The sequence below is a fragment of the Leuresthes tenuis genome, unplaced genomic scaffold (assembly GCF_036924035.1).
Source record: "Leuresthes tenuis unplaced genomic scaffold, fLeuTen1.0.hap1 SCAF_10, whole genome shotgun sequence".
Lineage (NCBI taxonomy): Eukaryota > Metazoa > Chordata > Actinopteri > Atheriniformes > Atherinopsidae > Leuresthes > Leuresthes tenuis.
The window spans coordinates 6,220,878-6,238,835 of NW_027325364.1; the positions used below are offsets into that span (position 1 = coordinate 6,220,878).

General features: G+C 38.1%; 1 protein-coding gene across 1 annotated transcript; it reads right to left on the bottom strand.

The window, feature by feature from the left end:
* Positions 1-4,970: 4,970 nt before the first annotated feature.
* Positions 4,971-15,971, bottom strand: LOC140316044 (cathepsin S-like). Its single transcript, XM_072393726.1, has 8 exons — positions 15,845-15,971; positions 13,511-13,635; positions 13,265-13,387; positions 9,773-9,925; positions 8,576-8,800; positions 6,690-6,855; positions 6,340-6,442; positions 4,971-5,584 (listed from the first exon to the last, which is right to left on the bottom strand). Exons 1-8 carry the CDS (start codon positions 15,861-15,863, stop codon positions 5,485-5,487), a joined length of 1,014 nt encoding a protein of 337 aa, XP_072249827.1. The 5' UTR covers positions 15,864-15,971; the 3' UTR covers positions 4,971-5,484.
* Positions 15,972-17,958: the final 1,987 nt, after the last annotated feature.

The following is a 17,958-nucleotide window of genomic DNA, read 5'->3' on the forward strand; positions in this document are numbered from 1 at the left end:
ATCAAGAGGTGCCGTTTGCTCACACCTGGAGAGCCCCATTGTGTAACTTTTTAATCAAAAGTGTTCATCACCCAAAGACATTAGTCCTCTCCCAATGTTATATACTCTGATTTTTCCTCAAGAATCAAGGTGACAGAGGAAGAAAAGATATTTTTTTCAATTCTCTCTTATTTTTTTGTGAAGAACCCAATCTTCCCTTCCTTAGCATGTGTTTCCATGGTGATGGTTCCCAGGACTGTATGGCGCTGTTCCAAGTTTGGAACCTGGAATAATCAAGAGAGTTCTGTAGCGTCTGTGAATCCCAGCTGTCAATCATTAACCATCAACTAGAGCATTTCCTGCATTTTGTCAAAATGGTCCTGCCTTGAATGAATCAGAGGTTTCAAGGGGGGACTGCAGTGCATCTCAAGGTATGCCAGGACAGAATCAATAAACACAAGAAGGGCGCAGACACAGACTTGTTGGTTAAACAGTTTAGCTTTAAGACTCTTACTGAGCTTGGAAAGAAAAGCACCACAGCCATTTTTTTTTTTACTCAAAATCAAGCCAAAAAAAGTGAAAATCAACTTTTGAACACAAAAGCTCCATGGAGAAGAGGTGCACCTGACATGTCAGTGTATAGTGACATTGTAATATTTTTTTCAACTCATTTCCAAATAACTGTACACACCTCTGCTCCACTCTGAAATGTTTTGTTTTTTTTTCTTAGTCCAGAAAATGGAGGAATGTGATTCTTTCTGCCCTTTTTGTACAGATTTCAAGCACATCGCTCTATTTATAGAAACATGTTGGAAGTGTGGGGCAGTTTATTTCAGCCCTGCTGACATACAAGGTCATTTTTTGGTCCACAAAGGAAAGGCTTTAACGTGCCTCCTTATAGCCAATAATTCAATCAAGCAAGGAAGTTTCAAATGCAATTACTGATCTGATCATCGTATTTATTACTGCATTTGTGTATTTATTGTTTTCCCTTTTTTCTCTCGCTATTTATTTGGTAATTTATTTATGCTATCTATAAACTGTAAGTATTTATTTAACAATGCTCTGTATGTCTGTGTGAAACTGAAAACTTTTTCTGATGGGCACTTTTAGCTGTAGAATCCCATCGTAATACCAAAGATTAACGTTGCCTCCCTGAATGTACGGCCTGAATCCCTAAACCTAATACCTGATCCCAACCCAATCCAGCCCAATCCACCCAGTGATGTTGCGTATCTCTCTATCTTATAGGCCTGGCCTTTTTATTTTTTTGTTTCTATCCTTTTTTTTTTGTTTTTGTAGAATAATGGGGAATTCTTTACTCTTGCAAATGTCTCTGCTGTCAGCTCTTAATGCCAAGGCCAAAGCTTGTTTGAATGTTGTGATAATATTTATAATTGATAATACTATAAATGATAACAGTAATGATGAAGATGATGTGGCACCTCATGGGTTCACAGGTTGCTTTTTAAGTTGTGTTCAGACCAGAGTGCATAAAATGTCTGGGGACCCACTTAAATTGATGTCTGGAGCAAAGTGGGAGTCCTTCAGGGTCACATGTAAACATGCGTACTGTGTGTCTGACTGGCTAAATATGCATGGTTGTGACCACCATCTTCCTCACGTAAGCTCCTCCTCAGTGCAGTGCAGACACTCTTGTCTATGTCCAATTCAGTGTGATCTCACTGTCCTCCACATGCCAAGCCCTTCTGCCAGTTGTCTCAGTTCCAAGTGGGTTCTTAGGGTTCTCGTCTGCTCTTCTACTGCTGGGTTCTGACGGTTTTTGAGTTTGTTCTTGAACTTATATTGTTCTTTCTGCGTCTTACTTACCTTCTTGGAATATTGGATTTTCATACCCATGATTCTGAAGGTCTTAAGGATCAGCCATGGCGTCCTAGGGTCCTCTGGGCTTCTTCTGTTAGTTTCTCATCTTCTGGTGATCTTTAGTGACGGAGGTTTGGGGCCTATGTTCTTTGCCTTTTGGGGTTCGAGGATCTGGTTCCTCCATTTGTTGGAATTCTTGTAAGACTTGTAGGACAACATCCCTTACTCTACTAAAGCTTTAAAGTTCATTCCTGATAATTTGGGGTTTCTTGGAGTTTTTCTGTGTTTCGTGGTTATCTAAGGTTCCCTGAAAATCTTGCATAGCACAAATTTTGATTTTCCAGTGTTTTGTGTGGTCAAAGTGTAAATCAGGGGAAAGTCTCCCAAGATCGTACTCTCTGATCGCTGCGTAAATGCTGCCAAAGAGTGGCGAGGCTCACACTGTCTCATTTTCTCTCTCTTTCTCTGACGTTAATGTTGGAAGGGGCAGACTGCTACAGCCCCCTTCACAGCATGCACTTGAAAGACTGGTGGTCATGAAAGAGGCCATCGACTTTTTCGTAGACTTCAAAGGGTAGGGTTTTTTTTTTTATCCCATCTCCTCTCTGGGTATCTGGTCTGGGGTCTGCTGTTGGCCAGACCTGTGGGCTTTAGGGGGCATTCAAAGGGGGCGGGAAGAGATCAGAGAGGAGGCTGAATCGTCCAGAATGAGGATGGTGGTAGAGTGTGTATGTGTAGAAAAAGTAAGGGGGGTTGTCTGAAGAACAGGAGGTGTTGGAGTAGCGGGGCATGGAGCTGAATTAAACTTTAATGAGTAACAATTGTCAGCATGCTGAGAGCAAAGGGGGGCAGTGGTGAGGGGAGTGGTTGAATCTGTACAGGGGTGAAAAAAATTTAAAATAAAAGAGCTTGAAGGTTCTTCTGCCGACCCCTGCTCGCTGCTGTCATTGTATCAAAGCTGAGGTGACACCTTTCAGGTTTCTCTTTGTCTCGCTGACTGGGAGCCTAAAATGGAGACAGATCTTTTTGTATTGAGCCACCTTCTGCTCCGTGTCAAGGAGGAAAGCTCTTCCCTCTCTGTGCAGAGAGGAGGCGGGAGGGAGGAGTGAATACAGTTGGCTGACGCATGTGATCTGCATTGCCTTTTTAGCCTGTGGCACCCCCTAGTGACTTTTCCAGAAACTTGACCCTGAGACAAGCCTGGCAGCCGAGGCCATTGCGGAGCAAGTCTGAGGAGCGCATAAATATTGACATAGTAGAACTGAAAGCTGATATATACTTTCAGAATAAAAAATGTAAAAGGACAAAAAAAGTATACTTTTTTTTGATAATGTTAAAAAAAAAAAAAAAAAAAACGACAACCAAAGATTGATGGGTAACTGCTGAATCATTATGTAACATAGGTAGTTTTTAGCAGTTTTCCATCAGAGCTGACGTAGCACTCAGAGGATTCAAAAAGCACCAGTGGGGTTCCGCGTGCTGATTATTTATGTTGCATAAAACAGTATTATGTTGAGCTGGAACTGAGAAACTGACATGAGGCAGTGTCTTCTAATTGACTCTGTTTACCCCGGTGTCTCTGTGTCTGTCCCTGTCCTCTCCCCTGTGTGTACATGAAGACTTTACCCATCTACCTCAACTGTGTGAGATGTTGTGTGGCAAAGATATTCCTTAACCAAAGAATCCATCCTGTCAGGGTGTCTGTCTATCTGTCTATCTTGTCTGTCCATCCGTCTCTTCTTCATGCCTTTTACTCCAAACCAAATGTGCTGGAATCAATCCATAACAGGAGCCAAACAAGGCCCCCGTCCAGCCAGAGCTGAAGTCCAGTATGTTGGTGTCCATTTGATCCACGTTCTGTATATATATATGAAATCATTCTCAAGACCAAAAAAAGAAGGAGGTGACAATCCAAGCAAGGAGGTTCTTGCTGTAATCAACGTTGCCTATTCCTTGTTTTCCGAAAAAGTTAAATTATTCGACTTGCTGTCATAGAAAAAGCCCAAGAATCATCTCGAAATACAAAGGTCAAAGGAGACAGAAGCTATTTTTCCACATTTGTAAGCCACCCCTCTCCCACCCCTGTTATTTCCAAATGTTTAGTGTAGTTAAAATACTGTTTGATCCCACTGTTGTAAGTAGGAATTAATGAAATCCATACAGAAAGCTTTAAATGGGGAAGAGCTGATGGAAGGAGTCTGAGTTTCCTCAGCTTGGACTCGACCCACCATGCTTTACCGTGCCATTCTTGTCCATGTGTTAGACTTACTAATGAATGTGGCTAACCAACCAAAGGCTTTAAAAAAAGATACACAACACTTTAAACGTCAATCATGGTGGGACATTTTGTATCAACAACTAAAGAAAATCCCTTTGAATACCTCATGTGAAAATTGTTTGTTGTGATGTTGCACTAAAAAAATAAAAATGACTCATTTGTAACCCAACGCTGTGCTCTGTCAACTTACTTCTGACCTTGTTGGAGGTGCAGGCAGAGAGGCCTTCTCAGTTTTTAAAGGCCACGCTGACAGCATGATTTTCTGGAAATGCTTTTATCTTTTACTCTGTAGTCTTTAACTAGATTTAACTGTCCAACAAAAATGTAGGAAATCACCCTTACAAACACAGTTCTTTCCTTTGAAGTTGGCCCAAAGCTTAGGTACTTCTTGAAATGATGATTTAGTATTCTAGATATTGTATTCATAATTTCACATGTTGGCTATTTTGTAATGTTTCAGGCATTTATTTCAGGCAGGTTTATAATGCCGGACCACCAGTGGAACTGTTCACATCCTAAATAAGCCTGATTTAACAAAAAAAAACCTGGTTTAGCATGATTTCGAAACATTCCTTTATTCACTTATTCAATATTCCAGAAACAACCAGGAACTTATCTTCCTATCAAATGAAGTTCTTCTTGAGATTTATTTATTTATTTTTCTTTTCACTTTGAGCAGGCTTCCCTGCCTGTACGATGAATACTAAGTTTTACAAGCTAATTGCTAGCTGGAAATTTCTATCTTCTCATTAAAGAAAAACAACAACAACAACAAAAAAACAGAAACGTGACTGTTTATTGAAGGACCCTTTAGGATTTTCAGAAAAGTAGGTTGAGTTTGATAAAATAAAACATAAACAAACCAAAATATAGCATTATAGTATGTATAGCTTGCATATAGTATGTCTTTATATCAGCATGTTTCCAGGATATTTACCAGGAAGACAGGTATTGATTTTATCCTTTCTTCTGTCGTAACAACTGACCAACAAGTCAATATTCCAAAGGGTCAATGGAAACCTTTCAGACAGTTTTTATGGCAGCTTTAACACACGAAGTAGAGACTTCAGCATCAGTCCAGCCACAACACAGGATGCAGATGTTGTAACTACTAAAGGCTGGACAGTCGGCTGGGTGAACACCAACATGCTGTGTTGTGATTGAGTCTCAGCAAGGAGCGCGTCTGTCACTTTATTATAAACCAAACAGACAAAAAAAAAGCTCTCACATTCGGACACAAAAAAATACTAAAAAAATGGTCAGTGATTGTGTGAATTGAGAAAAAAACGTAATCGCCACAAAAAAGCACCAAAGGTGCTGATTTTATACTTTAGTATTTGAAGAGCTGTAGAAAAAAGAACAAATTATTTACTATTAATTTTCCAGCAGTTTTCCAGCTACAGCTACATGATGGGGTAGCAGGCATAGAGAGCGATGCCACACTGGTCTTTCTTGTTGCGTGCCATCCGGATGTAGCCCTGGTCTCCGAAAGTGGCTCCCCAGCTGGATGTGGAGAGGAGAAAAGGAATTGCAGCTCTTTAGTTTATTGAAACCAGTTTTTCAGAGGCTCAAATATAAGAACAGTGTGGGGTACTCCTGCTATTTCTAGGAACCAACTAAGCAGGTAATGTCTGGAATCTTTATATATTATATATTTTTTTAAATATATTTCAGATAACTAAAACTGTGAAAACTGCATCAGGGAATGGAAGTAAATTAAATCACAGTCATCATTGCTGTGGTGGAATGAGGTCGTTAATGTAAAATATAAAGTTTGGAATATAATCCTGATCACCTAATATAAAGACAACCAAACTTTGTTTTTTTTTTACTTAAGTTTGTTCAAAAAAACTTCTACATGTGTTTTATTTATCAAAAAAGACTGAGCTGTAAAAAAAAAAAGAAAAAATGGGAATTTTAATAGTTTTCTGTAGAAACTAATCAAAAATTGGGAAACTGTGATGTTCCTCTTATGCACAGGAAAAAAATTGTAAGACCGCCTGACACAAACCAGCATGACAGCCTGTGTTAATCCGTTTGAGAAGTCAACCAATATTGCCATGTCAGCAAAATACCCAGAGCAGAGCATAACAATTGAGCTGCTTGTTGATAGCATTAACTTCCTGTACAGCTCTGGCTTCCCAGTTTCACTTCTTGCTTTTTCTACAGCTGCGAAAAAATTCAACAAGCAAGAAAAACCATGGTGGAAGTGGTTCCTCTGCAGTTAAAGATTGAAGATTAAAGGGAAAATGTCTCACCTGTTCTTTACCAGCCAATAGTCTTCCCCGTTCAAGGTGCCGTAGCCTATGGCTAACACAGCGTGGTTCACATTCTGGGAGCAGGATGGGTCATTGTAGACTCCTGCACAGGATAAGGTTAGAAAATAAAATAAAAAAATTCTTTTAAATTAGGGGCACATTGGTTTAAGAAACATTGATAATCACAATTATAATTAGTAATAACTTTAGCTTTATTTATTTATTGCAATAAACAAATAAATCCTCCAAACTTCTAGTTCACATCCACACTTAAAATAACAGGAGTTTTAATATTGAGAGTTAAACGTAAATATGAAGACAGCCTGTGGAGTCGATGTTGTATAACTTACCGCTCCTGTAGAAAGCAAATCGGGGCCGCGTGGCATCAATACCCACTGAAATTGGTCCAATGGTGGCAACGGCCTGCTTCAGAGCCAACTCATCCCCCTCTGGCAGAAACCTGTATTGGGAGCAGTTGGCTGCTCGGTATGCGGGGTTGTAACGGCACTGCTGATCCTGAAGTGAGATAAAAAACTAGGATTAAAGCATCAGATATAACCAATATGATCAAAGAAATCTAAGTATCTAATCACTGTGTATAAGCACTGTTTGGGATGGTTGGCTCCTTTAGTCGAACAAGAATGACACCTAATTATTTCTATATGACAAAAATTAACCTAGAATTAGTTTCAAAACTTGTTATTCTAATTTTTTAAAAGTTAAATTGTGTCATTTTATATCACAGATAGTTTTTTTTATCTATTTTTGGTTGAACTAAAACCATGACACCTCCGCGAGGCCGGAACAGAAACGCTCTCCTCCTCCACACAACAGCAGCGAACCGGCAGACGCCTGCAGGACAAACATGTTGTCCGCTCTGATTAATTTATTGTTGCTCCAAAGAGACATTAACAGCAGACCACAGACAAGGGAAAAGAGTGTTGCTGTCTACAGCCTGAAGGGTCAGACTTAACTTTGTGTTACTGTTCAAACACCCACATTGTTGTCTCATACAGGAATTTGTGAACTGAAACACTGACTTTGCACTGGATTCTTACCTATTCCCACTGAAACTTGAATATGAGTAAACCAAAATTACAAAAATTAACACTCTGTCCTCAAGCTAATGTATGTGGGGAGAGCACTGACTTATATAGATTATATAACCCCCTCCAAAGGAGTAAACAACTTTATTCTCACAGTTGTTCTACCAACTAGATGTTCGATTGAGTCTTCTCAAAAATGGGGGACGTTGGCCGCATGTGTTGGATTATGTGGCAGTGAGCTCTGTAGTGACTCTGACATCAGTATAATTGGAGACATGTAACAAAATGCAGTTAAAAAGGGCCCCACTACCATTATCTATGGCACCTAAACTGGCTCATAGTACGTCAATTGCTGTCAACACCTGTTATAAAACATACCTTCCCTACACATCTTTGCATCTCTGTATCCACTCTGTAGCCTTCTAATGAAACTGAGGACAGCAAGTTATGATTTTTGTAGGTTTTTACACTTGTGAAAGCGTTATAAGTTATAAAAAATCACAGATAAGCGTTTTGAAAAGTATCTTTGGCAAGAGACAAGTGGTGTTTTTTATGTTTTCTTACTTCTAATGTGTAGTATTCATCAGTAATCAGTGTCTTATTTGTACACAGCATTTGAAAATTAATTCTGATGTGTGCGCTAAGCTACAAGCTACTCAGAAGGGGGCCATGAGAAGAGCAGATCTAATACAGCTCAAACCTCAAATTTTTATAGCAATTTGAGTTACTATTTACACTGCATCACTTATGCATCAGACAGTTGTTTCTTTTTTTAAAAGAAGAATGTCCGTGTTGCAACATGTTCTGCTGTCTTTTGCAAAACATCTCGGATTGCAACATCATGTGGCAACATGGACCGTGTTGCACATACCCAGTCAGTGTAACTGCCTGAGGCAGAAGTGACACGGTGTAACAATTCACAAACACAGCATTCACTTGAACTGCTATGAAGTTTTTGAAGTTTTAGTGCTTGGATAAGCGCTGAAATATAGCATTTCAGATGGTGAAAAATTAGCAGTTCTCATGGCCCTTTTCAGCGTAGCTTTTAGCTTGACTCGTCTATCAGGAAACATTCTTCTTCTTTAAACAAAGAGCGCACTGACTACTTCCTGTTGCTGGTAAGGTACTGTCTACTCATAAATACTTCACAACCACATATCAGAAAACAAAAATATCTTGAATTTACTCACCCTTCCAGCATATGGGTATGACGCATCAGAATCGATGCCCTGGTTGTCGATGACATATTGGAAGGCCTCGTGTATGTAGCCCCCGTTGCAGCCGTGGTTTCCATATCTGCCGGAACAATCCACCAGATTTTGGGGACTGAGATCCACCAGCTTTCCTGTTGTCTTGGCTAACTGGCCCTCCAGGGCCCCCGCAGCACTGAAAGCCCAGCAGGAGCCGCAGGCACCCTGGATTTAAAAGATTGTTGTTATTTGAATGTCATATGCACAATCTAACAGAAAAACATTTTCACAGCTTTTCATACTGAGATACAGCATCACATAAATGACTCCTGATGAAAACCATCGGATGATACACAGAAATGTGATAGTAAATGTGTTTAAATGTGTGATTCTGTTACAGAAATCTCTACAACACTAAAAAACACTATATAATCAATAAAGCCTATGGTATTTTAATATGGCGGCCTTTCTGCCACCGCCATATTAAAATGGAAATTGTCTAATAGTCTTGTTTTTCATTTTATGCACATTTCCATGTTTGGCAGCACAACATTTGAGTTTGCAAAGACAAAGCCAGCAGAGAGTCCAGTATAGTTTAAGAGGTTAAAAAATTCTACTTACTGCCAGAGAAAATGTTCCGTTTGTCAATTATATGGGATATATTCAACATTTTGCAAAGACGAGAAGGAATGCCAGAATCAATACTGGAGAGTCTCTGACTGAACAATACTCATCTGAGCAGTTTGTAATACACTGGGCCAGAAAATCAAAATAAGAAAGAAATTTAAAAATTCTGTAAGAGATGTGGGAATGATTCCTCCCTTCTTTGATAACAAAATAATACAAATAACAAAAAAAGTGGAAGATCCTGAAAGTTTTTCTTTTGAAAATGTTCATGAGAATATTCTAAGAGATAATGGACTGCTGATCAAAGGCAAGTCTGAGGTTTTAAAGCATGCGAAGAAGTGATTTCACACCTTTTATGCACCCCTTTTAAAAGTGGATGTGGTGAAAAACTTGCTGAATTAACAGTTATGGGTTTGAGTTTCTGTGGTAAAGCCGACTGAAAAATCAGGGATCGTGACACAAGGCAGGACAACTTGACTGAGTCACTATGAGTTTCTGCTTTCACCAATGGCACTAATAAATGATTATTAGACCATAGGTTACACTAAAATGCTTTTTCCATTTCTTTACCTGCATCTTAACTTTTGTTACATAGCCCTTCTGTCTCCAGTCTACAGTGTCTGGTACATCAGAGCCAGAGGCCCCTGCAAAGAGAGATGGCGCCCTCTGGAGGTCAGTGGGAGGACGGAACGTAGCAAACGTCTGCAGGATCTCCTCTTGTGTCTACGAGGTACGAGATGGGAAAAAATAATGAAAAGGGCAAATCAGGTTATGTTTAAGAATGGTAGAAAATCACTTTTATTTGGTTGCAACTACACACATTTCTATTTTTTGAGGGTAATGTATTGCTGTTGTTTTAAAATTCCATTTAATACTTTTAAAGCATCATGTGGCAAATCCTAAGAGTTTGAAAAAGGTTTCTTTAAGACCCAAGAAAAAGAAGTCCAGTTTCTCTTTTTCATGCTCTGAGAATTATCATGACCTGGATGTGACTGAGAATTTATATGTAAGTGGCAAATATTTTCATTTTTTTTCTGAAATGTGCTTTATCATCATTAATTATGCTGAGTATCATAAAAATTCTTTCAAATGTTTTTTGTAATACTTTCCAGTTAATTCTAATGGTGTGTCTTAGCTCCAGAGATAATTTTATCATCTTTCAGCCATTCATTTTTCTATTTTTCTTTCAATTTTACTGCACTAAGACTATTTTTTTTAGCAGTAATCATCAAGCAAAGAAAAAAATAATAGTATAAAAATGGACAGACATTTAGAAAAAAAACTCAATGACTGGTAGAGAGAATATTTTCTGACTTTTACTGTAAGAACTTTACATTCCCCCCTGAACTAAAAGATGAATTTGAATGAACTAATGACGATTTGAATCTAAAATGAACTGACATTTTCTCCAACCACTTATAAGCAAGGTAAAATAATAATCAGCTCACTCGTAATGTTCCTCTTCAGGACACTGAAAACTTCCCCATTGTTAACAATCAAACGATATCAGCTGCATTTAAGTCTTTATTGCTGTGATTGATCAAGATAAATCAACAACTGCTATCGCAGGCTGGCAGGATATATTCTAATGCCCCTGGTAAAATTCATCACAGTACAAAGATTAAAGGCAATGAGGTCAGCCAGATAAACATTTATTATTTCATTACCTTTAAGCCATCTGAGCCCACTGTGAGCCCTGTTTACTTGTTCTTTAGTCTGAGAAATCTGCTATATTCTCATACCGCAGATGAAGTCAATAAACCAAAAGAGCAGACTACGATTTTGTCTGAGCATTACAAAACTATCTCCAACACAAACTGAGGAGAGGCAGGTTAAAGGACACAGACCAGATACCGCTTCCTTTAATATTCCAGTGTGCTGCCTGAGTGCTGTAGTCAATCATTAAGTTAGACCAGAATACACTGTAGGCTTTACATTGTTTTGAATGCATCCTGGAAGGATTGATCAGTGGTCGAGCTGAGAACAGGAATCATTTCATTACTTGTGTTGGGTCTCAAAGGCCAGAGCCAAGAAACTGCAGCCTCTCAGGAAATATAAGGAAAGAAGATCAGAAGGGTAAAGGATAAAGCCCAGCGCTCAGTTTCTTATTTACATTCTGCATTTGGTTAAACCAAAGACACAGTCATTTATTTTCTCACAATATGTAAAGTTTTAAAACACTTAAACTAAATTCAAAATTACTCAAAATTCAAATTACTGTTAATAACTGAATAAAGAAATGTCTCTGCAAGCAAAAAAAGGCAGTTTGTAACTCAAATGTGTATTTTTTCCGTACATTTTCAAACCCTGTACACAGTGACACAAAATGTGGAGTCAGACTGGTATCAGAGGTATTCTGATTTCTATTTGTATTCCAAGAAGCAATGACCAATTATGTTTGAGCTGGCTTTGCAGATAAACATCATGGACAGCTATCATCTGAAGACATTTTTAAAAATGAGTTATTTTCTTTTAAATTCATCTGCATTGATCAAAAGAAGACACTTGGAACAGGAAACCTAAATATATGTTTTAATATATGTTGGAAAAAATAATAATGATTATCCAAGCACTGTTAAGGTGAAAAACACTCAGGCACGTTTATTGAACAGTTCTTGTACAAGAATAAGTGATGCCTGGGAAAAGGAGACCAAGTTTCACAAGTAACAAAAGAAATATTGTGCTGTAATCTGGTATCTGTATCTGGTGCATCTAATGCCAGGGAAAGAACAGCAAGTCTTACAAGTGATTTAAGCACGATTAGACACAAGTATAACGTTAAATAAAATTTTCCATTACACCTGTCGTGCCCAGATTTAATTTTCCATCATAAAAGGTCAGTGATTTCAAAAAATAACTTTGCACATGGGGGTTTTAAGATGAACATTAAACACTGTTGCTGTTACAGTGAGTATCTATGATTAGTCCTGTGCTTTAAGGTCTATATTTTCTAAGTTGACAATGTATCTTAACGTTTAATTTCCAGTTATATTACAACAAAAGTTGAGGCAGACTGCTGACACAAGGCCTTTGGGAGACCTTGGAGGTCCAGTTTCCCTCTACAATGTGAGGTTTGCTAGCCTAAAAATATACAAAACCATTCTTCATCCTAGTCTAGTCTTATCTATTTGACATCATGGATCACAGTCTTTCTTTCTTTCTTTCTTTCTTTCTTTCTTTCTTTCTTTCTTTCTTTCTTTCTTTCTTTCTTTCTTTCTTTCTTTCTTTCTTTCTTTCTTTCTTTCTTTCTTTCTTTCTTTCTTTCTTTCTTTCTTTCTTTCTTTCTTTCTCTCTTTCTTTCTTTCTTTCTTTCTTTCTTTCTCATATTTGTTTAATTTTGTAATCCTCTTTTTCTTCTTCTGTTTAATGGCAGGTGGCATTTAACATTTAAACTGGAGTACTACAGCCACCCACTATGCCTCACTCTCTTCTTCCACCAGACTTGAGCTTCGAACAAACTTCTGCGACCTCTCTGTTTATGCTCTCACAAACATACGTGCACATGTTATAGCATTATTCTGGCTCATGGGGGCAGTCAGAAATATGTGCAACAAAAGGAGCTGCTCCTGGTTGTGTTGGTACTGTTGTTGGTCCTTTAGATTTGGTTGCTGTGGAAACAACAATCTGCTTTGTAGTGGAGTGAAACGAACTGTAATGTCCTGTGCAGCTGTTATTTGAGCTATATAAGCTGTACTCTTCTAACTGCCAGTGTCATATCTTCATAGCTCTACACATGTGTTCCAGTTGACTTTTCTTGTGTTTTCACCAACCCTGTTAAATAACTATTGCCTTCTGCTAAACCCTTATCTGACTGTGTTGCTTGAGTTTGTGTCTTCCCAAATACGTAGCCTTTTTGATTGCCTCTTGGATTAATTTGCTTTGATTGGACAGATTATCTGTGAACTCACTGTATTTTATCCAGCCTGTCTGTTGTGTTGTTGATGTCATCGTTTCTATACAGATTCTAGCCACCCTGATACCTTTCGGTATCATTACTACCGTGGTTATCAATGAATAAAAATGATATAATTCAACAAGTCACAGAACAGGAGAGTGTCTCACCATGTCTCCCATGAAGTTCATGCTCAGATCGTAGGTATGAAGTCCCATTGAGGCTTCCAGGTTGTGCAATGTAATAAGCATCAAGTTCTTCTCCCACAAGTCCCTGCGGCGCACATCCTCCTCCTTAACGTGGTCATAGAGAGAGAGCACTCAAGGTCAAATACTGTATAAGTGAATGATAACTTTACATATGGAATGTGTGCTTACAAACTATATATTTGCTACTGTCCTTCTTTAATCACATACCTCAGTTTGATACATCTTTCCATGTGTTTTCTTCCACAGGTCCCAGTGGGCATCCAGTCTGCTTTCAAACATGGCTGCTGCTCCCACACACATGGAGACGAGCAGCAGGCTCCCCAACATCAGGCCTGCAGACAAACAGAGAACACAAGATGTCATCTGACCTCTGATGAGATGGATGCATGCTCAACCGACGAGAAGGCAATCCGTCTGGCAGAGATCAAGCCTCGAGTCAGAAACAGAAGAATAGTTTCACTTCACATAAACCCATATATGGAGAATCAACTTCTCAGTGACTCCAAGTCAAACACGAGTGGCATCAGCTTTTCAGAGTTCCAATCTCTTTTTGTGACCAGATATCCAACAGAATTTACGGATATACAGTTTTACCAAGCAGTTGCAAAGTAACTTTTCTCTGTTTAGTTATCAAGTGTCACTGTATGAAGAACAGGAAGAGGACTTTATTTTCTTTTATGTAAGTGGGCCTCACTTCTGTCTGTTAGTTAAGTAATAAAAGAGCGGCTGCACCTAAGAGTCATACCTAGCTCTATTTTTAACAACCACAATGAAATTGTGGTCATCATAATTGCCTTCTGTAAATTAACAAAAAATAATGATTGTAAGTCAGAGTTTGTCAACTATTTCACTTTTATGTTCATTGGCTTTTTCACGGTATTTAAAGTGAGAACGGTCAAACATTTTGGTGTTTTTGCATTAATTAAATAACCTTGGAAAGATTGTCATTACAGTTGCACAGTGTAAAAGAAAGCAGATAACAGAATAAAACATAACAAATAGAGTATTTAAGTCATTACTGGAGAGTGAAGTTTTGAGGATCATTTTGTGAGTCTTCACTTTTGCAACAAGAACAAATACACACCAAATAAACGGCAGAGGCTGAACTTAATCATATGAAGGTTTGCAAAGTGAGTTCTACTGAATTCTTCTGAGAATGATTCTATATGCTAACATTTAGGATATACTTTTTATTTCATACACTATGAAGTATTTTCCAGTGCTACAACAGACTTCATAGCTTTAGTAAAACGCGTGCGAGCAGATCTTGTACCCTCGTGTGGTTTTCACTAGAAATGTTTTGACATAACAGGAATGTTGGCGGTATCTACCTGTACACATCCTGTTGTTGTTGTTGACAAGTCCAGCTATGTGCCATAACAAACCAGAATATCTGACAATTATCCTTATGTTTCCATCATTTAAAAAAAAATCCTTTTAAAAAAAACATTGACTGCCAACGTCATCTTTCGTTGGTAAAAACCACTTTACTGTCAACGCAACCAAACAAGTATCAACGGTTTCCCTGATGTGTTCACTGTGTTTTATCTATATTCGATATCAAATTATCAGTCGGTTATTTTGCTGATTGTTTAGTTTATAAAACACAAGAGAACAAGATCACAGTGTTCATATAACTGTCAGTAAACAACCCCACACCTCCACAGGTAACAAAATACCTTTAACTTTTTTCAAGCATCTTATTGTACTTCTGTGCCTCAGTTGATTTTGAGGCTGTACTTCTCTTATGTGTCATAGTTTTATGATCAACCACATTTACCCATGGCTGCCATTAAAGCCGTCCAAAGGCAGCTGACATATCACTTCTGCAAAATTAAACATAATTTATGCATCCACAAATGAGGCAACAGACTGGTCTTGTGACCAGAGCTGAAACTAATGACTAAGCAGGATTTACAGTGGTGTCATCAGGTATTATTAAGGCCAACTAGTTACAGCTGATATACCAGAAGATGATGCTGAACCTGACAGATTTATAAAGGTAGAGAATAAAATGTAGGCTTTGATTGTTGAGTCCACGTATCCAAACTGAAATCTCTGTGAAGCAGCGGGCTCATTTACGCTCATTTGCAGCCTGATAATGCCTTTGTGGCCTATCTTAGATAAGTATGTGGCCAATGAGCAAGCTGCTGGACTTGACTGGCTAATTTATTTATACAATTTACAGTTCCTCTTATATGAGGGGAGTGTTTTAAGAAAAAATATATATTTCTACCGTTTTCACTGAAACAGTATGAAATCCCAATACGTGTACTAAATGTACTAAATTTATATAGAGACGATTCTATCGTTCTAACGTCTTTACTAACCGCTTTACTTTATTTTGAATATGTTATAACGACATTATCGATCTTTTTCCATAGCCAAAACCACCTGCAGCCTGAACACAAAGAAGATACTTGAAAACACTAAAACGAAACTAAAAGAAAACTCGTTTCAGATCTATTTCTTCACAGTTCACCTCGACTTAAATAGTGACTTAAACAGGTTTTATTAAAGTTAGAATATCGCTCCACTTACCTTTTTCAGTTGGACTCATCGCGTCTTATTCGCTGAACTTCCTCTGCCTGTACAGTATTTTCCTGGTTGGTATTTATGAAAGAAATGGTCACATGGTATATTGCACTTCTTCCTCTTTTGAAACAGAAAGCTGCATCGCGCTGAAGTGTTTGGTAACCACCTCAAGCTCACTGCGCGAGAGAGACATTACCAGGAAGGTTTTTTTGTAGGGAAATAACCTGAAAGACTAAAAACCAAAAAAAGAAACAACAAAAACAAAATGTATATTCAAAATTTCATTAGTAACATCTTAAAGATGAGATGTGGATAATAACCTAAAACTGCAGGTAAAAATCGTGCTCAGCAGCTCTAAATACTCAGTAGGTATTATCAGTCAGTGAAAGGTGATTAAACTGAGTGCAAAGGTGACTAGTTGTCCTGAGGCTGGAGTGAATGGAATCAGATGGCATCCCATCAGCAGAATTAATTTCTTAACAGCAGCTAGCTCCTATTCTTTTTGTGTTTTTTGCTGAGAAGAAGACAACATTTTGGTGGAATAGAAAAGGTCAGGGAGGTTGCTACAAGTGATCTGGCAAGCACTGCAAAGATCTTGGATGTCCAGTCAGTATAGTTCCAAGTGAAGGTCAGGAGGAGTATTTGACCTGTGAGGGGCTCTGGATGAAAGGTCATGAGGTCACAGTGTTTTCAGGAATTCAACATAGAGGCCTGATGAAATATTTTAATCATACTTATTTCTTGTTGGGTTTCATGAACTCATACATTAATGGCTGACACTATGTGGCAACAAGCTATGAATGTAAAAATCAGCAGTCACTGTATTTCTGCTGTGATATCATCTGACTTTCTGAAGCAAACCAGAGACACTTTTTCCAGTTTGACAAATTTCACCCAACATCTGAACCCTTTAATCCAATATTCATGGGTTAAAAAAACAACCTTAATGTGTTTAATGTTAGCAACTCGTTTAGGCTTAGCATACTAAATATTCAGTACTTAGAGATAGCAGGTACTGCAGATTTTTATTGAATTGCAGATTCAGCACACCAAGTATAACTAAAGCATTTCTGAGGCTGATCTCACTCTAGACTTGTCAGATACTGAAGCTTTACAACCAGCTTTCCTTAAACAGCAATTCATTGCATGTTTGTGTAACAACAACCTGCAGGATTCACTTAGTTTTTTTATGTGAAATAGCATATTTTAACACAAATCATTGACACTAAGCAGGTTCTCATTGCATAAAAACCAAAAACAGCAATGAGTGAGATTGAAAGTAAAAAGTCACAGAGATTCAGGAAAGAAAAAATAGATGATTCATGAATTTTTTTCTCTATCAACTTCCCTTTGTTTCAATGTTTGTGTTAAGGTAAGTTTACAGAATGATGTTAAAAGTTTCAAGTTTAATATTCTACAAACTCAAAAGCCATGTCAGTTTTCATCTCACTCTTAAACACACAATAATTCAGTGTTCTATAGACACACACACACACACACACACACACACACACACACACACACACACACACACACACACACACACCCACACACACACACACACACACATATATATATATATATTCCAAAAACTACAAAAATTTGAACATAACTTGAGTTATGGATGTGCCCAATTATATCCTAAGATGACGGCAGATTTTACACAACCTCAGAGAATGTATTTTCTCATTTGATGAACCGGGTTTGTGTGTAAGGTTAAAATGGACATTGTAAGCGATCCAATGTGTATCTGTGTTTAGATCCGGCTTGTTTGCGCAGCATTACTTGATATTAAGGTAACAGCTTATGGATGACGTCACAACACATTTTTCCCAAGTATCAGCAGGTTGTAACATGATGTCGATAAGATGATGTCTTCTTGAGCACAGATGTATTGAAAGTTCCTGACTTGTCAGCTAACATGCTCTGTGCTAACGTGAGTCAGGACAACTGCTGAATATCTCTTTTTGTAGATACACTTCTGTTGTAATACTGACACTTTTAACAGAAGCAACTATGTGTATGTGTTGCCCATAGTCTGCTGACAAAGGCTGCCTACAAATGTGTCTCTTATTAAAAGTGGAAACATTTGTTTCAGACATGATCACATGTGACTGTGG